Below are 23,068 nucleotides of genomic sequence, written 5' to 3'. Positions count from 1 at the left end.
CACCTCGCTTGAAAGTAAATGCTCATTTGCTGAGGTAAGGTCAAAAGCAGCTTCATTATCCACAACAACAGGAGTCTGTTTTAAATGCACACGAGATAAAACAATTATGCTTATGTTTTTGGATGTTCAACCATGTTTTTGGGTCCTGTGATGCTCCTATGGATCAGGGTTGTTTTAGTTTACTAAAATTAAAACTTTGAAACGTTTTTATTTATTCAAATAAAATAAAATATTGGCCTAAAAATTATTGGAAAAAATAAATTCACAAAAAATGTAAATGCTGCCTCTGAAATACGTTTTAAGCACTAAAATAATAATAATAATAGACTTAATCTTACATAGCAACATAAAAAATAAATGAACAAATAAATAACAAAGTTGCGAAATATTTAACTAAAATTAACATAAAAATCTAAAAATCTAAAAAGAAAAGCTAATTTAAAATATTAATAACACTGCTATGGATGATAACGTCTTACCTTATTAACTATATACTCAGAAGACCGTTTCCAGGTGTGAACTCTCAAAGAGGCAGGAAGTTCAACCTTACCTTCTGGATCATCAAAGAACTGTTGACAGAGAAAATGGCTCACTGACTCAGATTGTCATTCAAAATGAAAAGGCGCAAAACAAAACCAAAGCAAACAAAGATTGCAAATTAAAGTAATCTGTAAATTGGCATGTTGCCAACTAATCTGAGGTACCAATCACAATCTCACAGTTAAGATGTTTGCTGATATAACTTTAAATACTAATGTTGCCCTTTCCAAGGGACAAAGACCCTAAAAGTCATCATTACTCACATTATTACTAACCTTGCTGTCTTTTGAGGTTTTCACTGCATCCCATTTCTCGGCATTAACCTCATTGTCATTCCACTCTGGCCAGAGAGGGAATCGACTCTTCTGTTCTCCAGGCCCTTCTGATGCACTGGCCACTGCCGAGGATGTGCTACAGACAGTGCACGACTTTAAAGTATAGGCCTATGCTTGTTATTTATCTTTGTTTATACCACGGGGCTGTTGAATGCTTCATTCTGATTGGCTGACGAACGTTCGACGGGTGTGCATTATTTTTCAGTTAAACGCACACCTATGAAGTAGTTCCAGATTTGTCGACCGAATTACAGTTCCATATCACTGCGCCCAGTTTAACTTAAATGTAGCCTACTGTCTACCAGTGAACACGTATCTAACAACAGACAAAGTGACAGGCAAATTCCATTGTCTGAGAAGAAATAACTATTATTTATGGACAGCATTTGAACAACAATGGCGAGAGCACTGTACAGGACTGTTCAGACGAAAAACTAAAGCATATATCAAAGGTAACGGCAAACTACATGACACAATCATCGGGTTAAAGATAAAACACGAAGCACAAACATAACAAAAACAACATGTTAAATTCGTCTGTGGAATGGGTAAACGGGACTTAAAACACACAGCAGGAAGCTTTCTATGCCACTGCGAGAACCGCAGCTGGCGCAGAAACCTCCGTGTCACATTTTTTCTCTTAATACTTTTCTTATACGACAGGGGTGTTAATTACGACGAAAACAAATCAAATACAGATACTTGTCTTTTCACTCTCAGTGAAGCAAACGCGTGTGCATGTGCACTGTCTGTCTTCCTCTCGCTCTCGGAAAACTGCATATGCAGGCTCAAGCAACGCCTTCAGATGAGATGCGTAAGAAATTAGTCCTACCAGCAAGAGCATTCCGGGACAAATACCATACAAATGTCTTGAGATAAAACATCGTAACAACGTCTTGTGGTGTTGTGACCGTGGTATAAGCGGAATAATTGACTCCGGTCCTTTCAATTATCGAAAGTTAATGCACACCCGAGGTGTAACGGCCACTCCGATTCGCGTCGTGGCCGCATTACCACCTCGGGGTGTGCATTAACTTTCGATAATTGAACGGCCCGTCTTCAATTATTCCTTACTTAATTATCTTTGTTATGTTTAATCTTCCAAGCACTTGTACGTGGTACATGCATGTCGTTCAGCAAATGCAAATATAGGCTTGCTGAATCTAAGTGTGTACAGTACTAAAGCACTACAGTATTGAACAGCGCTGTAGCTGTAACCTACAGTACAGCGATCTCTGTTGATTTGCAAACTCCGTTAACGGCAGAAAAATAATCATAGTAATCTACACAATTTAAGTAAAAAAGTAAACCAACTTGCCAAGAACAAATGTTGCAAAAACTTGTCAAATTCAATTCACGATTATAGTAACGAATCTGCAGTCGAATCTTACTCTTTTTTGGGAGAGTATCCTGGCGAAGAAGCGACGAGGCTGGTTGAGGACGCTTTTTTCTTTGGTGTTTTAGACATTGCAGTTTTGTGTCTTTTTGGCCTGTCTCTAAGCTAAAAGTTCATACTTTGAAGCAACACTTGGCTGACTAAAGCGGAGAAGCAAATGGTAAACAGAGGGTGATACTGAGGCTGAAGGGAAAGTTTGCTTGTTGCCAGGCGACAGGATCGCTTGGGATTGCCGACAGCTCGAGCGCAGGGCTTTATTAGCGCTTCACGCCACTGAACAGCTCCAAGAAACTTATAAACCTATTTACTGCTTTAATGCACGCGTCTATTAATTAAGACAATATGAAGAGTTTGGTTCCAAAATGAGATAATATAATAATATACATTTTACAATATTACATGTTTTTATATTGTGCATTCCAAATAATATCAATCAAACTGCAGTTGGTTTGTTTTGATGTTTTGAAGCTATAATAACTAAAAAATACAACTAACACAATAAAAAACAATAAAACATGATAACATAATAAAAAACATGATTTTTTAATTTTTTATCTCACTTTGGAACCCAACTCTTCCGATATTGATTCCTAAAAAAAATAAAAAAATAAGCTGAAATGACAGCATGTGTACCTCAGGGTCTGTCACAGCTCTTTTAGCCTAAAAACGGCTTCATAAGACACAAGATGTTAAACGCCATTTTGAGTAGTCATAAACTTGGAAAAATACCAGCTATTACAGCTTTTAACAAAGCAGTTTTATTCATTCTCACTGTTAAGAAACAGGCATATTTGTCTCATTGACGTATAAAGGCATGAACACAACAGGTGCCCAGATCCCTCATTCAGTAGGCTACCAATTAAAAACAAATGAACAAATATGAATATTTATATTTTCTCCATTCGTCGATTGGAGTATAGTTTTGACTTCTAAGTTTGTATGATTTTCAAATTGTAAAAGTTCAATAAAGATAAAAAGTAACTTCTCAGCATAAACTCACTAAATGCCCTGGGAATTTACTATTTTGCCATAAAGCAACATTATGAGAACCTTTTTTCAGCAAAACTTAATAAAGATATTCCCAGTTAGAGAGGCGTACAGCTCAAGAGTACACTGAATTGATAATATATGCAAATAAAAAAAGGAGAATCTGTCTATATTTACTCACCCTAATCTCATATGACTGGGTATAAAACAGATTTAGTAGTAAATGAAAACCAGGGACTGTACACTCCAAAACAGAACAGATAAGCACCGTAAAAACATCATAAAGTAATCCATATAACTTGCACTACTATATACTGTACTGTAAGTCTTACTATTTCCTTTCATTTTAAAGAAAAAAAACCAAGACATTCTGCAATAAATAATGCTTTTCTGTGTTGCACAAAAGAGATTAAATCTGGATGTCGAAAATCATTAAGGTGAGAAAATAATGACAGAATAAAAAAAATGGTGGGGGGGCTATTCTTTTAAAACTGCTTACCTTCTTTAATAGTTTAATGCACATTCAGTTTTGCGTAGAAAGCGTACACTGGTATTTGTCTGCCTATGATATTGATTTAGCTTCTTTCATTATATTCAATATTAAAACATACATACATGTGTAATCGGCTTGACATAAAATAAAATAGCATTTTGTGGTACAAAACTGACACAGACCAAGAATGACACAGAAAAACTGGTATTTAAAAGCCATCAGATGTTTTTTATCTTTTCATCCATCCTTTCGCAGTGCAATCTCCTCTTCAGGTGCACAAACTGACAAGCCTCTTGTGACATACAGTATGTGACCCATGGCAGGGGTTATCTCTTGTGTTTTTTTAAGATTAGGATGCAGGGTGGGATTGTGGTGTAGGTTGGGGGGAATTTTCTTTAGCTGAGTCCCTGGCCTCCTGCTTCCACTGTGGGTATGATGGGACAGGTAAGTGCATCTACATTAACAACAGCCTGACTTGCTCTCAGCAGGCACAGTTTGTTGGTCCAGTTTAATTCGGTCACCGTTGCTCTCTTCATACGGAAGGCCTTTGTCATTGAGAAGGATGTTCTCCACCAGGAATCGGGCGGCCTCATCCACGTTAATGTTTTCCTGCAGTGAACAGAGAAGATATTAAGTCAAAATTAAATCAAAATTGATGCACATTCTTAGTCTTATTGTGGAGGATTGATTGTTGGGTGTCGGATGTACGCCTCTGTGTGAATGCAAGCCTGCTAAATGTTTGACATGTTCCGTTTAAGCCATCTTTCCGGAACATTAGGATCAATTACAATGCTGTCAATAGACAAAACTTGTTAAGCCAAATTGATGCGTGGTGAGACTCAGCCTTTGAGAGGTACTTCAGGATAATGGTGGATTGATGTCACCCGCCTACACCATCTCTGTTCTCATCACTCTTACAAGACGATTCACTCACTGTCCATTTACATCCCTATATCCCTGAGCAGTTTCTGAGGTTGTAAATGTGGATAACTTGAGGGAAGGTGGAAAAACAGTGAGGTTAAACAAAAGCCAACCATCAGTACTTGACATTCATCCAGAGAACTGAGCTAGATACGGGCGGCACAGGCATGCTGAGGGACAATTTCTGTTTCTGTGAGAATGTCCAGCATCGTAAAAGGCCATATGAGGGGGAAAAAAACTTCAATGAAATGATATATGGCTCTATTTTTGTTTATATGTTTTACATTTTTTTATATAAAATACAGGTTATAAGATTAAAAATAGTATTTTTTTAACTATATATCACCTGCACTTTGAGCTCAAGCTTTTTCTTGAAACTTGTTAATATTGTTAGCACTTGTATGATAAATTACCTGTGATTTTCATAACTTGTAAGTTAGCTTTAATAAAAGCATCTCCTAAACAAGGTTATTTTAGTTTACTGAAATTAAAACTTGAAAAACATTTCTGTTTGTTGAATCAAATAAAATATTGTCACAAAAATTACTGGAAAAACAAACTAAACAAAAGATGTAAGTGTTGCCTCAAAAATAAACTGAAATACATTTAAGGCACTAAAACTATAATAATAAACAAAAAACTAAAGTTTACTAAGCTAAAACTAAAGTAAAAATAAATTAATCTACAGGAACTTAAAAAATAAACAAATAGATATAAAATGACAAAAGCATATATTGATAAAAATTAAAAAATATATATAAAAAAATTAAAGTTATATATTTAATAATAATAAAATATTATTAAACTACAGTAAAACTAAAAACAAACTATAATAAATGATTAAATGTAAAATTTCATATAAGGAGTAAACAATGTTCTAGTGTTTTTAACAGGGCTGTACAAGTGTGATGTCATGACTAAATGAAATTATTGTGATGTCACAATCATAATAAAGAGATTAATAACAACACTGCAACTGCCTCAATGCACAGGATTTAAAACTCATTTTAGCCTCATTAAAGTACAATGGAAAAAGGTTAAAAGCTGTTTAAAAAATGATTTCCTAAGTGCGAGCAGTTGGTATTTTGCAACTAACTTTAATTTTCAAGCTTGGGACTGTTTCAAGGGAAGTGACCTGTCGTAACCTCATCTGGTCACAAAATCTTCAAACCGGTTGATAGAATTGGCTTTTAAAGCAATGCGCATGTGGCATGGTGAAACTTGTTTGAACTATATCCACAGACATGCTATGAAATTATTATGATAATCGATTAGGGCTACAGAGCTCACAGAAGCCCACACCGTGATACATGGTGCATGCTTATAAACAAAACCTTTTCTCTCACTGGTTCAAATCGAAATGTTCTGCAATCGTATGGAACCTGTTTTCATTGCAATTCCTCCTCAGGGACTCTCTGATTCAGAACTGAACCAACAATGCCTTATATATTCCACATCAGTTCCAGTAGCCTATTGAAATTGTGAACTGTAAACAGAATTATGATTTTGATTTAAGGAAGTAGATTTGAATGAATACAAATTCAGAGTGTGTCTTCTGGACGTTTGTGCTTCTGTTGTTTACATCTTCCAAAATGGTCCGTATGAAACAAAATTGTCAGAAAGAAAGAGATAGGGACATACAGTAGAGCAGACACGAGGAACAGTGGCTGCTTGTCTGAACACAAGGATGTCCTCATAGATGAGAGCTGTTCATAACCATAAACACACATGTATGCACGTGCACACAAATACACACGACAGGTGCCAGAGCTCCCCGCCAGACATCTCTGTGTTGAGTCCCTAATGGAGAGATCTATTTCAGAAACATGTGCTTATGCAGACTGAGGGCTGTGACACCTTCTGTTAAACAGTTAAAACCAGACACCACCACAGGGAGACAGAAACCCAACATAATAATACTTTCTTTAAAAGCAAGACACTTGCAAGATATTTAAGGCCAAAACTTGTGACTAGAAATTTTTAAGGGGTACAATTAAGCAGAGTGTTAAATACCTACCCAAATCACATACACTGGCATAGACAACATATTCCCTAGAATTAACACCAGACACTTCCTCCTCCTCCCTGCTCGTCTATTTTCATTCTTTCCCTCGAGTCTATTTCTCTATAGCTGTCAAACAAGGGAGCCTTCAGCAACTACATTTTTCTATCCGGCATCCCTCAGTAGTGTGTGTGTGTGTGTGTGTGTGTGTGTGTGTGGGAAGGGTAAACCCTACGGTATGGGGACAAAATGTCCCCACAAAGATGGCAATATCCAAAATCCTTGTACTTGTGGGGACATTTTTTGGTCCCCATGAGGAAACAAGCTTATAAATCATACAGAATTAACTTTTTTGAAAATCTAAAAGAGCAGACAGATGTGTGTGATTGTTAGGGTTAGGGGGTGGGTTAGGGGTAGGGAATATGATATACAGTTTGTACAGTATAAAAACCATTGCGTCTATGGAATGTCCCCATAAAACATGGAAACCCAACATGTGTGTGCGTGCGTGTGTGTGGGAAAGAGAGAGAAGATTAATACGCACAGAAACATATCAGAGAGTCTGCTGATGTAAGATTATAAACACATATTTCTCTATCTTTGCAAGAAGATCAGTGACAATGAATCTTGACAGCCATTTGTAATAATAAACGCCATGGAACTCAGCATACTGCAGACACTACAAATCCTTTTTAATCTAGAAAGAACATAACTTTTATGATACATTTTTTATTAGTAGGCAGCAGTGGTCCCCTGTGTTTTAAAGAAACACTTCTACTTCTCAGTTGTCTTGAATACCCAAATGTATGGTGATTTTCTGCCAAAATAATAAAAAATTTAAGATGCCAAAAATGTATAGGGATGATGATGTTTATATTGCTTACGTACAGAATATTAAGATCCAGCATTCGTATGACTTGATTATTATAATGCACTTCTGGATTGATGCCACATAGAGTCCATAAATAATCTGCAGTATTTTGTTTAAAATGCACCAGGCAAAGTTCTAACCAGGTCTAAAAAAATATGTGACTAAACCATAAAGCAAAGTACCCTCTTTCTAATGATGTTATTTTTATCTTTCTTATCCAGACTGCTGCCTAAATATAATAATTTAATATATTTACATTAATATTTATAACATTTATATTCCTTTTCATTTTAGTGCACAAAACACAAAATGTGTTCAAATTACTCAAAATAAATGGACCAAATCAAATTAGTCAATTCCAGTGTCATAGATGTGACATTTTCAGGCAAAACTTGAAATATAAACTCCTGTTGATAGAGTCTAGACCAGTGGTTCTCAAACTGGAGGCCGTGGTCCCCCGGGGGCCCCAAGATGGATCCAGGGGGCCACAGATTTTATGTCATTTTATGCAATCAAACATCAGAAAAATAAGGCCACCAACCAAAAGTATTGATGTTCCAGCATTGTATACCTGAACATGTTTTTGGTTTAATAAAAATTCGAAGTTTAAGATTATTAATATTATTATTAAGATGTTTTTATTTGGGGGACCGCAAAGTAATGCACTCTAAACAAAGGGGGTCTTACAACCAAAATGTTTGAGAACCACTGGTGTAGACAACAGAAACATATCAGTCTATGCACAAATTTTCTATTTAAAAAAGGGAAATAAACATGCATTATGGATGTGACCATTTGTGAGAAACAACATACAGTTGAGCTCAAAATTATTCATATTCATGATTTGGTGCCCACAGGAATAAAAAGTACCCCATGTTTAAAATGATATACATCGCTGTATCTTTAATGTTTTGGGCCTAATTCTCTGCTCGAGATCCTGGATGTCTTGTTCAGATAGATGGCATCATGGATTCCAGCAAATACCAACAGATAAAAAAATCTGTCCCTGCTAGGAGTCACTTAATGAGCCGAGTTTGGATCTTCCAACAGGACAATGGTCAAAAACAAACATCAAAATCAAAACAAAATTGAGCACAAGACAAAGCTTCTGCCGTGGTCATCCCAGTTCCCTGACCTGAACCCTATAGAAAATGAGTGGGGAGAACTGAAGAGGAGAAGCACCAGCATGGAAATCTGAAGGGTCTGGAGTGATTCTGGATGAATCAATTGTCTCTGATCTCTTGTCAGGTGTTCTCTAAACTCATTAGGCATTATAGGTGAAGACTCAGAGCTGTTATCTTGGCAAAAAGACGGCTGCAAAAAGTACTGAATAAAAGGGTATGATAAATTATGAGCAGTGTGTATTAGAGAAAAACATTTATTACTTAATGACATTCCCCTCCCCACTTAAAATTCCTGCTCTCTAATGAAAGGTTTGATTTTTGTATTTTTTAAAATAAAAGATCTAAAGGCTTAATGATGCAGATTTATTTTTACAGCCTTCTTTGATTGATCATATGTGCAAATGGTATGAATAATTTTGAGCTCAACTGTACTTTATAGGATTTCTGTGAATTACAATTTACAAACCAAAAGCAATAAAACCAAATTGATGGCACTTAATAGAAAATAAAATAATTATTTTCAATTTTCATGTACCCATTTATGAAGAATATGGTCCGTTATGGACGCTTTAAAAAATGCTTTAAAAACTGAGACATCATTTTAAACCACCAAATACTGACCAAAATCTGTGCTATCAGTATGGAAAACTTAATTTTTTATCATAAGGTTTAGCTTTGAGTGAAATTGCCCATATGATAATACCAATAATACCAGAACTGTCATCTTCTGATAATACCAAAAGCCAAATCCACTGGAGGTGAAAGAGCATTTTCCAACAAAGCTATTAAGCTTTAGGACACTCTTTCTAGCAGTGTTTGAAGCTCAAACACGATTTCTTTCTTTAAACCCACACTGAAGGCTTGTGTTTAGCCAGGCATATCAGTAAATGACCGTAGTCTTTTTTAATCCTGCTGACCTGATGCTTTTGGCCGGCACACTGGGGGGGTTTGTTAGGCTCTATTGTTTGTAATGTTGCTTTGGAACAATGTACTGTGAAAGCCCTATTTAAATAAATACGTAAAGACATTAAACTGTCCATCTCTATGAGAAATGGCCCCAGTTAAGACCAAAAGTTTCTCCCTTCAAAATCGTATTTCATTGCGTCACATGACAAGTCACAAGGCAGCTTTCATGGTCGTCTGAGCTGATTAGTCAGGAAAGGTGTAGAAAAAAGCTTCTATTCGTAGCAAAAACATCTTGTGACAAGTTCCAAATTCTTCTGTTTCACCAAGCACAAACAAACACGAAAAGAGCGTTAGCGTATAATCAGTGTACTTTACCTTAGCTGATGTTTCAAACCAACCCAAAAAGCCAGCTTCTTTGCAGAAGTTGTCCATAAGAGAAGCATTGTTGGAACCATCTTTTTTCTGATCACATTTATTGGCCAGAAGGACAGAAGGGATTGTATTTCCATTGGCTAGTTTCACCTTGCTGTCCAAATCGTGCTTCCACTTTGAAACGGCCTCAAACGTAGAGCCTCGAGTAATGTCGAAAACAACGAAAGCACCCACGGCCTCCTTATAGTAAACCCTGGTCATGTTCCCAAAGCGTTCTTGACCTAAACAAGAGACAAAAGGCAAAATGAATGGGGACATAAAACCATCACCATTTTTAACCAAATTACAATGACTGTGTATTTATTTTTTTCCTCAAAGCTATCCAAAACAGTTCGTGTAGCAGTGTTATACTGCAACTGCACTCATTTCAGTTCTATCCCAAAGCAAACAATGTCTGGGTACGTGTGGACAGATGCTGTCTTAGATCTGCTGCTCTTTCTCACAGTTCATCTCCCCGTGGAGGGATAAAGCCCAGCACTGCACCAAATCTTCGAAAGCTAGATGGACAGAAAAAAAAAAAGAGCGAAAAATTCGCCCAACGGTAGTTGCTAATAACACATCAAAGAACTCCCTTTTCATATCCCTCACACCTCAATTCACCACAGCGATTTCCTCCCTGCTTTATGTCATATTGGATTGATATGTAAAACCCAGGATTATACATCAAGCCTTTTTTTAGTACACAATTCATATTGTACAAAACAGCATGGAAAGAAAAGAGATGAAGCAAAAATGGCAAATGTTTGAAACTGAGAAAGAATGGAGAAGGGAACAGCTTTCGTATCAAAAGTGAAAATGGCATTCAGACTCGCTTGAGGAAAGAAACTGAGCTTGACCTCTTTTCTCATACAACACGCTGAGGCAAAATACAGAGATTGTGAGGAGGAGAGAAACTAAATAGAGAATATGACAATCTGAGGGAAATGAGAAACAGACAATTAGGAAAAGAGTAAATGGTGTGAAATGGTGGAAACACACAATGAACTTGACTTACAGGACAAGCAATTTGGTGCTTGAATGGAACCAAACTAACAAACATGTAATATTGTAACATTTATTTTCTTTGGAAATTAAAGCATGTAATGGGGAGATAATCACTCGATATCTTCTGGATCCCAATGATCTGGTCCAAGACCTGTCTTTTTTTTATGTGGTATACAGAAAGCATTGGGGGAAACCCATTAAAATAATCAAAATGATTTTAACATTTTTTCTGCTGCAAAGTCTCAATTTGACACCACAAACGTACAACACAAACAATTTATCTCCAGCAAAAATGATTACAGCAGCATAACATGTGAAGTCTGTAGATTATGGTTATACTGTATTTAATTTATTCGTAATAATGGCATCAACACAATATGCACTTAACGCTAGTGTATGTCATCAGATGACTGAAATTTATTTATATGCAAATAAGTGACCACGGTGTTCTTTTTAAAATAATTCAGTGTGCTTTTTCCCTGAGGAATGACAGCTTTTGAGTTTAGTAAACTTGTGTAGATGAGCCAGAACCCAAATTACTGCTTCAGATCTGAGTTCAGACTGATCACAGGGCTGTCTGTGACGCCTGACACTGCTTTGTTCTCCCCCCCTCTCTCTCACTCTCTCTCTCTCACTTTGGAGTTTGAGGGAAGCAGAGGAAGTGCAGTAAAGCATTATATGTGTGTTTAAAGGTTTGACTATCGTCATAAGAGCCCAATTTTTGTCTTCACAAAAATCTATTGACAGATATGCAATATAATCTATACACAAATATGTCTTCAGAGGTGTATAAAGACCTTACATAATGAAGCGTCATGTTTTTTTCATTACCTTAGAATGAACATTTCAACCCCAACGGTCTCCGTTTCATTATCTTCCCTCACTCTGTTACGCACTTCACATGCCAAAAGCTCCTCCGGTCTCTTGGCACTTAATTGCTCTTGATTGCTGGTCTAAATTTAGACCATTTAACCTCAGGTGAACACACGGGAGGCCTGACACACAAGACAGAACATCATTTTTGGCTTCTTGACAATTTTGGGCACACAGCCCCCAAAAAATCTTTGAAAAGAGAATTAAAAATACAAAGCACCAGGAGACCAGGGAGAAAGTAGCTTGTGAATGTATTTTGTGAGATCAGCCAGCTGTCACGGAGCAAGTCAAGAGTGAAAATTAAAGAACAGCTTTTATGGTACTAGAAATAACATGAGGAGGACCAGAATCATAAGCATGATCGATATTCCACAATATGCCACGAGTGCCTGCTATTTTCTCAATAATTGAAGGTTCTTTGTTTATGATGCTATTATGGGAAAAAGAGGGCCAAAGAGGGGTCAGTACTTTCTACTGACTGAGCAAATGTACCTGTGGTGCTTTATAGAAAGAAACCGAAAAAGAAAAGAAGAACTAGTGTTGAAACAGGTGAGGTTTAGCACAGCGTTAAAAAGGGCAAACTGCAGTAGTATGCTCTTGTATTAACTGAGAAAAAGCCACAGTTTGATGTAATAGTTTCACATTTGCAGGTGCATTCCCTAGTCCCTAACATTGAAATGAGGAAGTGGAGAAAAATATTTTTCTCTAGTTGGTACATTTCGACGAAATGCACTTTGACAAGTCAACATTTTTTTTGCTGAATGTTTTGCTTGACAGATGAGGTAAAGTAATAGACTATTGGCTGACTTTTAGTTGTATTTTCCTGGTGGCATTGATCAATACTGGAGCTCCTAACCTTTCAAGCAGGGAATGAGAAAGTGTCAATAATTGTGCAGTGGGAGATCTTTCTCTCCTCTCTGCGGAAGCAATGTAAAGAATCAATCTCCATTTATCACCGATCGATGGACTTGTTTTTACATCCCACGAAGGAATCAATGAGACAGGCACAAAAACTCGCCTGTAGCATTTGCAAATATAGCACAGCACAACACTGACAGTTTTACAACAATAAAAAGGAACCAGGAGTAAACAAAACCTTTGATGCATGGTGGTAATAGAGACAGGCCGATCAATGTTTTAAGAGGTCAATGCTGACTAATGATTTATAACATATATGATAAGCTATTTTATCGAATTATTATGAGAGATACCACTTAATGACCAAAAGTATGTGTACATTTACATTTAAATGTAAAGTGTGTTTACAGGAATGCACTTACATTAAAGGGATGCACCCCTAAATGAAGATTCTGTCATCATTTACCGTTTACTCACAGTCTTGTCATTTCAAACCTGTATGACTACTTTCTTCTGCAGAACACACAAAAGATATTCTGAGGAAAGTTAGTAACCAAACAACGATGGTACCCATGCAAGTAAATGGGTACCACCGCTGTTCGGTTATCAACTTTAGTCAAAATATCTCCTTTTGTGTTCTGCAGAAGAAAGTAGTCATACAGGTTTGAAATTACAAGAGGGTGAGAAAATAATGACAGAATTGTCATTTTTGGGTGGACTATCACTTTAAATGTATTGGTTTTATATTAGTTATATTTAGTATATATTTGGGCAGGGCAGGCAAATTATTCAACTATTAGTTTTTATTAAGACACCTTATAGCTTGGGTTTTAAACAGGGGACTATGAAAATAAATAAATAAATTATTCAAAGCAAAAAAGAAAAGAATGGCATGGAGCCAAAATTAAGACTACCGAGAGACATCCCTATTTGATAATGCAGGCACAAAAAACAATACAATTGCTAAATGGCAAAATAAAAATAATTCTGCATTGTATAATTTAGTTTAGTGCCATTTCTATGATGCTATTTTCTGGTTAAGCATCGTCATCAGTAAGAAAGAATATTCATGAGGCAGTCATATGCAAATGAGTGTGTTAATGGGAATTGTGCCATTCTTCATAAAAAAACAGATTTTTGTTCTCTTAAGTCTTTATTATACCAGAATTGTAAACCGCATTGCAGACCTCCAAGTTAATGAACAATAACTACTAATCTGATCAGCATTATATGTAAATGTTTTACTAAAAAGTCATTTTAAAATGTTACCAGGAAATTATAATTTTTTTTATCAAATGTATAATGCATAAAAATGTGAGTCCTTAACTTAAATGGGAGACATATGCTTGATGTTATAGTCAAACATGTTATGTGTAGGCCAAATGAGCCATGAAGTATATAATATACACATTGTGGTCTCTTGACCTCATTGAATGAAAGGAACAAAGAAATGCTGCTCAACTCACACATATAGAACAAAAATCCAATTGATCTTAAGGCAAATTATTCTTTACCTCCTGATCCTCATGTGAGACTGAAGCTGATGAAACACAACGGAGAACTCCATTATATATTGATTTCCTAATACATACATTGTAAAGTACAGTATTGTTCATTATCTTAAACCACATCAGAACAAATCTGTGCATCCTTAAATATAACAGCTATAATGTTTGTGATTTTTACAGATTACTTAAAAGCTTAAGATACTGAAAGACAACAACAGAGGAGACAGCAGCGAAAGGAGACAGGGATACTCGCTGTCCATAGCCATGACAACCTAAAGTTTCTCCTGCGTGGCCTTTATCAAGATAACAATCTTGTGGGTGTGTTGCTATGGCAACAATCCAAGCCAGACGAGCCAGCTGCATATTTTTGTGATGCTCCGCATAACAGAAACACACTTCAGACACTCGGAACTGCCGACCAACAGTACGTCGAGCTAATGACTAGAGACAGAGGTCTCATGGTGCTCGGGGAGCGAGTACCTGCAATCACCACGAAAAACTGTTACCAAATTATTATAAAAAGTCCTAGAGAAGGTACATTTCATTCCAAAAACAGATCATGGATGAAATACAACCAGCTATTTTGCAAGATAAATGCATAACTTCATTACTTCAGCAAGCATTAACTGGTGGTATAGCATTGATCAATGTTGACACATCTGGCTGGGCTCCCAGGCACCTAAAAATCTGAAATCCCCCACCCAGTTTGAGAAATGTATCAGTGGTTTTGTCCATACAATGGAAGTCAATTGGGGCCAATGCTGTTTGGTTACATTCTTCAAAATATCTTCTTTTGTGTTCTGCAGAAGAATGAAAGTCATACAAGTTTGGAATCATAATGAGGGTAAATAAATGATGATTTTTAAGTGAACTATCCCTTTAAGGCTTTCTCTTAAACATCAAGCCCCGTGTCTGTAATAAGCATGTCCCTTTCAGACAGCCCCAGTGGATCACTACTATTCCGGGCCAAGGTGGGCGGATGAGCCCCAGCTTCAGTCAGGGTCCGACACATACGTATTTGCAGAAGGCCTTGATTACAGTCATCCAATTCAGGGTCATTATTGTAAATGTTGGTCGGTGCGAGACTGCGAGTATGGAAAAACAGCGTATTTGATTAGTACCACAGAGCCACCAATTATGTGCATGATTAACAGGGTTAAATAGCGATGTAGAAGTTAATGCGTAAATGGAGCAGACTTTAACCAGGATGATACAGGTCCAGACCGGCTTTGGGAACTGGTCCACGATGTCACAAAGCTACACAATTGGCATTGTTGTTAACACAAACTAATCTCATGGTTTAACAACAGCCAGCCACCGATTGCTAGAAGATATGTGAGAAATATCTATTGCAGGCTTACCATAGTAACTTATAATGGCCTCAAAATAGTATTTTAATTTTTTGTCAAAATAAATTAAAATGTGAAAACAATGCATGTATGCATGACGCACACACAGGACATTTAACAAAGCTCAGTGTCGTCCAGCTGTTCTCCAGACACACGCACAAACCCACACACCCAAATACGGTACAAAGAAAGAATGCAACCTGTCTAATTCACACATCATTGACGTTGTCCTTGCAGCTCAATGTGACAACCAAGACTTAGGTGAGAGAATAAAAGACTAAGTGATAAAACAGGGAATAAATATTAAGGTTGAAAATGAGTTTTAATAAAACACTGGGGTCTAAATGAAGGACAATTCATGACTGATTAAAAGACACAGTTTAGCACGTCATACCTTTTAAAGCATTGAATAAGACTAGGTATAAAAATAAAAAGGTCAAATGTGTAATTTTTGGAGAAATGCAATATAGTACACTGAACAAAATTATAAACGCAACACTTTTGTTTTTGCCCCCATTTTTCATGAGCTGAACTCAAAGATCTAAGACTTTTTCTATGTACACAAAAGGCCTATTTCTCTCCAAATATTGTTCACAAATCTGTCTAAATCTGTGTTAGTGAGCACTTCTCCTTTGCCGAGATAATCCATCCACCTCACAGGTGTGGCATATCAAGGTGCTGATTAGACAGCACGATTATTGCACAGGTGTGCCTTAGGCTGGCCACAATAAAAGGCCACTCTAAAATGTGCAGTTTTACTGTATTGGGAGGGTCCGGGGGTCTGAAAACAAGTCAGTATCTGGTGTGACCACCATTTGCCTCACGCAGTGCAACACAAAGTGCCAGACGCCATTGAATGTAAGCATTTGCTTACATTTTGCAGTACATTAGTAAGACAGACAAAAAGTGCAAAAACATAAATGTATAAAAGTGAAGCGAGCAATGTTATGCATTTTGCCTCCTTCTCCTGCGTCGTCGTTACAAGCAACAGGGTAAACCGCTGCAGGCTTGATGACGCAAACAAACCGCGGTTCGGACCCAAATAAAATAATATGATCGCAGTCCAGTGGGGGCAGGGGGAGCAAATGAACTAGGGTTCAGACCAGGCAATCGAACTAAATGTGAAACCGCAGGTTATTTCATCTTTGCTTCTTGTCAATTTATTTAAGCATTGTACAAATTACTGCTTAGACTTCACAATTGAAATTGTCCACATGCTTTGTATTGACTGTAATAGGACATTCATAAACTTTCCTGAAGGCCAGTAAGAAAGTTATACATCATAAAGGAGATTAGTCAGTGATATCATGCGTTTGTCTCAAATTCAGAAAGTAGCAACAATTAAATATCACTACTGTCCTCCATATTTCGTGATTTTCATTTTTTGCCATAAATCCTTATTATTAGTCACCCTTTATGTTTGTCACTGGGTTTTGCAAATATGTAACCAATAAAAAGTATTAAAAAGAGCTTGACAACAAAGTATTAATCATTTTTAAAAAATCAATTTCCTGAAAAACAGCGAATTTGGACATCCGAGGTTTCAGAAGGACATATCAGATTGATATTCATAACCTATAAAAACATGGCTACAAAGAGCAGTTAACATCAGGGCTGAATTCTGCAAAAATATGCAGCCTTTATAAAAAGTGTGAAAGTCATTAAATTCTTACTGTATTCCAAATAACGATTTCATTTGAATCAGGTGATTTATGTCTGCCTCATTATACAAAGGCTGACAGACAAATGCACAAACCAATGTGGTCTAACAAAGACACATGATTCAATTTCACAGGATGCTCAATGCACATGGCGCTGAAATTAAATTGGAATCTAAACCTGTCCATTTATTTGGTGTGGACATTTGGTAAGTATATTGAATTAAACATGCCTCCATGGTGCTATTGTTCTTGAAGAATACTGCAGTGCAAAGCTGTAATCTCTCTTCAGGGAAATATAGGTCTGCAGATTGAAGCAGGACATCAACCTCTAATGACACCAGAGGTGCAGCTATGGGATGAGAGGGTGTGAATAGAATAAAGACCGCTCGCCTCTCAGCTCCCAAATGTCTCAGGAGCACTTCAGTGTGAAACCGCTGAGTCACTGCAATGATTGTTAAGCATATGAATCAAACGCAAGAACTATGCGAGGTAACAAAAAAGCTGAAGGACAGAAAAGAAATAGAGATCTACAGAATTGTGTCTTAAAGGGACAGTTCACCCAAAGATGAACATTATGTCATCATTTACTCACCCTCAATTTGTTCCAAATCTGTATAAATTAATTTGTTCTGATGAACATAGAGAGAGAGAGATGCTTGTAACCAAACAGTTCTTGGCTATCATTGCCTACCACAGTAGGAAAAAACACAATGGTAGTCAAAAGTGCCCCAGGACTGTTTGCTGTCCTACATTCTTCAAAATATCTTCTTTGTGTTTAACTTATAAAGCAATTTTTCCTACTATGGTAGTCAATGGTGGCGCCGAACTTTTTGGTTACAAGCATTCTTCCAAATCTTTCTCAGAAAGGAGAGAGAGAGAGAGAGAGAGAGAGAGAGAGAGAGAGAGAGAGAGAGAGAGAGAGAGAGAGAGAGAGAGAGAGAGAGAGATTTCCTGCATTAAACGCTGACTGAAAGTCCTTCTGTCTGTTAAAAGAGCTCCTCTAGACTCACTTCTGTAATGGAAACTCAACCAAGACTTCCAGTAACGGATAATAACCAAGTCAGCCGGTTATTATGGCAAAATAAACCCCGCAGGGTGATCAGGACCTCCTGTTTCGGCCTGAAGGGATTTCTTGATAACAACCAGTAGCTGTACATGATCTCAGCAACTGGACACAAATATCTGATTCAAGATCAAATATTTTTATTATAGATGTACCGATATAAAAGCTATTTTTCCACAGTTAATGGAAAAAACACGTATTCAAGTACTTATCCTAGCACCTTCGCTAACACAAAAAGAAAACAAAACACTTACCTTCATAATCAAACAGGTACTGTTCAACGAAGAATTTGTATCCTTTCTCTAGCTTTGATCTTGTCGTTAGCAAAAATTTGTCTGCAAGACGTTGTACATCATCTAGCCGTATTTGTGGCAGATGTGCAAGGGACTTTGTAAACTCTAAGGCGCTATAGCGGAAGTGGCTTCTTCTTGAGTTTTACTGGCGGTTGGCAAACCAGCTTATAGGTGCATTACCGCCACCTTATGAACTGGAGTGCTAGCGGAAGTAACGATACACTGCTTCGCGGCAGAACGGAAGATGCGTGACGTCATGTGAAAAGGGCGTATTCAGAGTTTAATGACTTGCAGGTTGCTTCGTAGATTTACGAAGTCACATCCAAAATTCAGCTGCCTGAATATTAGGCACACCTCGAAAGGCCCAAATGCTGTCTAGGTAGGCAACTACAGTAGGTTTTTGACACACAATCACAGTAGTGGCACAAGGCATATCTCCCCCTCCCCTCACACCAGTCTCATAACATGACCTACATTCCGTTAGTCATTATGTTCGCTAACGTGATTATTGTGCTCACACGTATCTGCTTAAACTATTGTGCTTCCAGAACAGTTCTTCAATATTCGTACGTGCTGATAACGTTTCAACCAAATATTTAAGTTAATTCAAAGCAGCCAAGAACACTGCCATTTACAGTTGCCTTGAGGTGTGTACAGTGGGCGAATCTACTGTAGGATCGGCGTCTTTAGACCAACATTACAGAGTCGCTTGCTGCTGTGTGCGCGCTTGAATGATTTAATTTTAAGAGTTTATCGATTAACTAGTTTCAATCATTTTATAAGTGTGAACCTATATACGCCATCAGGAGGACAGACTGATGACGTTTGTTTACGTTCGCCACATGTGTAGGTGGAAGCTAGGGAACTTTCCCGTGTTATCTTACCTGCGATGTCCCACAGCTGTAACCGCACTAGTGTTTTGTTGTCCCAGTTGATGACTTTGAGGGCAAAATCCACGCCTATGGTCGCTCTGTAGTTTTGCGAGAAAAGCTGATGCACGTATCGTTTAATGATGCTCGTCTTTCCAACACCCAATTCCCCGATCACCAATACCTTAAACAGATACTCCTTACACTCCGACACGGACCCGCCTGCCATGCTGTCAGTTAATTTAGTGCAACTCCAGATGTCAGTTAAATGAGAAAAAAGTTTTGCCAACTCTGAGCGACCACTTCCTTCGGTTTGGAGAAGTGCTCGACAGCTTCACGTTTCGGGTGAGAGAAGAGTATTCAAACAGAAAGCATAAGCTCCCATCTCCTCCCACCGGGCAACCACCTGATAAGTCACAGGACCCGGAAATATCGCGACTGGATTGCTTTTCTATTGCCTGGGGTTTAGGGTCAAAGAAATAAAGAAGTTATGATTCACGAGCTGTGGTATGGTGAGTCGTGTTGGGTAAATACGGAACCACGAACCGATCGATTTCAACATGCTCTTGAGAGGACACACGACTGCAGAGAAGTCGAAAACTCAAATTGGTTTGTTTAAAAGCAGGCGAGACGCGAACAAGAAGATTAAATAAAAGCACGAGGTTCCACTTAGACTGAATTGTATTTGAATGAACGTCCTTTATGAAAATTAACCCTGGTTTAACCTTAGTAACCAGTTCTAACCAAAAGTTTTCCATGTTCTTACTAAGGAGTTCAATTAATGATTCAGAATTTGAGATCAATAAAATATAATCATATTTTCATAAAACTAAAAGCTATACTGAATTGGTAATCAATGTTTGAGAGCCTTTACATAAATAAAACCAAGGGTAAATGCATTCCATTTCATTACAGTCATTTGTGGAAAAAATCACACAGCATTAGATATAAAATATTTATTTTACAGCATGATTTGTCCTGGCAAAAAGAGAATTTTTCCTCATTTGTAAGACAATGTAAACAGATGATCTGTCAGTTACTTTACATTTAACAAACAACTTGCACTAAAAGACCTAATATTACAATCGATTATAACAAGTACAATACTTATTGAATAATATTCTTTTGAGAGTTGCATTCTAATAGTCCTTTGAAACTTAAAGCATTACAGTCGCAATGTGATAATCCTACGCAAGATCGGCAGTAAATGCTACAAGTTACCACTAGAAGCAACTACTCATAGGTAAAATGTAAAAAATGGCACATTTAAAAGAGAAATCCTCGGATTTGTAAAAGTTTCTGAAAGGTAACTCCATCCATAGCGTCACCGCGTAACCCTTTATCATAAAGAGCAAGTTATAAGACGTTTTTAAAACTTACAAATTTCTAACATTCTAATCATAGAATCATATAGCAGATGTACAAAGACACCATCTGTGTGGAAAACAATAGATGGCAAAAACAGTATACACATGTTTGCAAAACATTACTCCCTTTTCAAAGCTGAGTTCATACATGTGTTCTCTTTTTATGTACCTTAGCTCCATATTTATACTAAAAAAAGCTTCCTATGTCTATCATATACAATCACAATTCCTATCTGTGACTCTCTAAGCAAATACTGACTTTGGGAGCCTAAAGGAAATTGGAAAAACCCTTAGCTGGGGAACTCCATGTTTACTCATCCAGCCTGCCAGGTGAAACATTATTGTGTGCACACGGAGTTTCACTTTGTGTTGTACACAGTTAACCGTTTAAAAATGTAAATCATTGAAGTAATACCAAAATCACACAGCAGCATGAAAACCGATGAGAATGATTTGCCTATATGTGCACACATTTGTTTGGTGTTGATTTGATGTCTCTGTGCTGTCTGCTTCCAAACCCATGGTTTTTCCTATATGCCTTATCCTAAATCCAGCTACAAAGTTCAAAAGCACATATTCCAGAACACCAGTGTCTCGTCTTTCTTCAAGAAACACATATAAGAGTGAAAAAGTAAAGCAGCAAGCTGGCAGTATCACTCCCGCACTGTTGTGATGCCAGCTGATTTCGGGCACAGCGACACAATGAATATTTGGCACTCCAACTTTCCACAGCATTTGGAAACCGGATACTGCCATTGTAGCCTCCAAGAAAAATATTCCCAACAGGACATTCCATTTGCTCACGCTCCTTCTTTGTTTCTGAAATTATGTCTTTTTGACAGAGCCAAGTAAGCAAGCGAATTATGTCCTCCAATGATTGATTTATAAACAGCGGCATTTGTACCCTGTGTCCTGAGCGTGTGCTGTTACAGTGTCAAAGAGCTCTGTTTGGGAGCGTAGTTCAAATTCTGGGAAAAGGGGGGGTTGTTGTCAGAGGTGGGGGATCCGGGAATGGACCCCCCTGACCGAAGCGAGTCCCTGAAGGGAGAAGGTGGAGTGAGCAGGGTCAGCTTACTCTGTGCCAACTCTTCCTCCTCCTCCTCTTGAGTAGCACTGTCGCACAGAAACCTGTGAATGAGGTCGAGAGCTTCCATTTCGGAACCATCCTCTGTGAACGCCTTCCCCTGCAGAGGAAGCGGCAGTTGATTGGCAGATGATTTATAGGCGGGGCTCAACTTGTTGCCTGTGCCGATGACAAACTGATCAAAATCGGGAACTGTAGAGCTCAGCGTGTCTACCTGCCCCCCCTGTGGACGATCAGTGGTGCGATCTATTAAATGAGTAGGAGAATAGGAAGGCTCCTGGGTCGTATGTTGTTGGAGATGTTGACTTCCGTCCTCGTTGAGGTTGTAGAGAGCCTTGTCTTCGGGATGCGAGCCGTTGGGGGCTGCGTTGAGGCCAGCATCATATTCGGGATGGGGGGGCTGTGAGGCATTAGTTAGGGGTCGTATGACCGCCGTCTGACTCTGGCCGACTGCTTGCCTCCTCACATGCACAGACAGTCTGTGGAACACACTCGACCCCCTCCCCTGGGGTCTGGCACCTGATTCAGACCATGACACAGACTTTCCATTAGGACTATGAATGAACAGAGACCCAGCGTTATTCCCACGGAGAAACGCCAGAATGCAACACAAAGACACAGAAGAACACCACAGAAACATTATCATTGTGCATGTCATCATTTTTCCAACACAGCAAATGACTACTATCATCAAAACTCTCATGATAAGGGTTAGCACACGATGCGTAACTGAACGTTGTTAATTCATGAAGTTGCTGACAAAGACCTCCCTCAAACATGCTAATTGCGTATCTCATAATGACCTGCTTGCAGAGCATTATGAAAGCCGTGATGGCTCATTCTCCGCCATCCATTATCTGCGCCGCTCTGCTCAAACCCAACACCATGCAATGGGAAACAAGGGCCTCATGGAATTCCCCGCCCAGTTTCAGATCACGGCATTTGCTGTCCGCTCCTAATAACTGAGTTAATCGGACAGAGACGCCTCAGAGCTGAAAGCTGTTTCAGAGTTAGAGGGAACAGGATGTTTCGAGCTTCTGAGAGAACTGGGTTAAATTTTTAGTCAAGAAAAGGAGGGACAAGGTTTGACATGGGGGAGGCGGGCACTGAGAAGTGGGTTAATACCAGGGAGGAGAGGGACTCGACGGATGG

At 38.1% G+C, this 23,068-nt stretch overlaps 3 protein-coding genes across 3 annotated transcripts in view; all 3 read right to left on the bottom strand.

The window, feature by feature from the left end:
• The window catches only part of adgb (androglobin), a 35,974-nt gene extending 33,561 nt beyond the window's left edge, over positions 1–2,413 (bottom strand). Inside the window, exons 1-4 of the mRNA XM_057353926.1 lie at positions 2,267–2,413; positions 816–951; positions 480–569; positions 4–75 (exon numbers count right to left, since the gene is read on the bottom strand). Coding sequence (XP_057209909.1) covers positions 4–75; positions 480–569; positions 816–951; positions 2,267–2,343 — 375 coding nt within the window. The 5' untranslated portion in view covers positions 2,344–2,413. The remainder of the gene's footprint in view (positions 1–3; positions 76–479; positions 570–815; positions 952–2,266) is intronic.
• Positions 2,414–2,988: 575 nt separating this feature from the next.
• Positions 2,989–19,858, bottom strand: rab32a (RAB32a, member RAS oncogene family). The gene is made up of 3 exons (XM_057353925.1): positions 19,481–19,858; positions 9,951–10,228; positions 2,989–4,360 (listed from the first exon to the last, which is right to left on the bottom strand). The coding sequence occupies exons 1-3, from the start codon at positions 19,692–19,694 to the stop codon at positions 4,211–4,213; spliced, it is 642 nt and encodes a 213-aa protein (XP_057209908.1). The 5' UTR covers positions 19,695–19,858; the 3' UTR covers positions 2,989–4,210.
• A 548-nt stretch (positions 19,859–20,406) lies between these two features.
• The window catches only part of grm1a (glutamate receptor, metabotropic 1a), a 31,496-nt gene continuing 28,834 nt past the window's right edge, over positions 20,407–23,068 (bottom strand). Inside the window, exon 13 of the mRNA XM_057353270.1 lies at positions 20,407–22,470. Coding sequence (XP_057209253.1) covers positions 21,759–22,470 — 712 coding nt within the window. The 3' untranslated portion in view covers positions 20,407–21,758. The remainder of the gene's footprint in view (positions 22,471–23,068) is intronic.

This window comes from Triplophysa rosa, linkage group LG15 (genome assembly GCF_024868665.1).
Source record: "Triplophysa rosa linkage group LG15, Trosa_1v2, whole genome shotgun sequence".
Taxonomy (NCBI): Eukaryota; Metazoa; Chordata; class Actinopteri; order Cypriniformes; family Nemacheilidae; genus Triplophysa; species Triplophysa rosa.
Note: the sequence above shows the minus strand (reverse complement) of the source record. Positions and strands in the feature narration are given on the sequence as shown.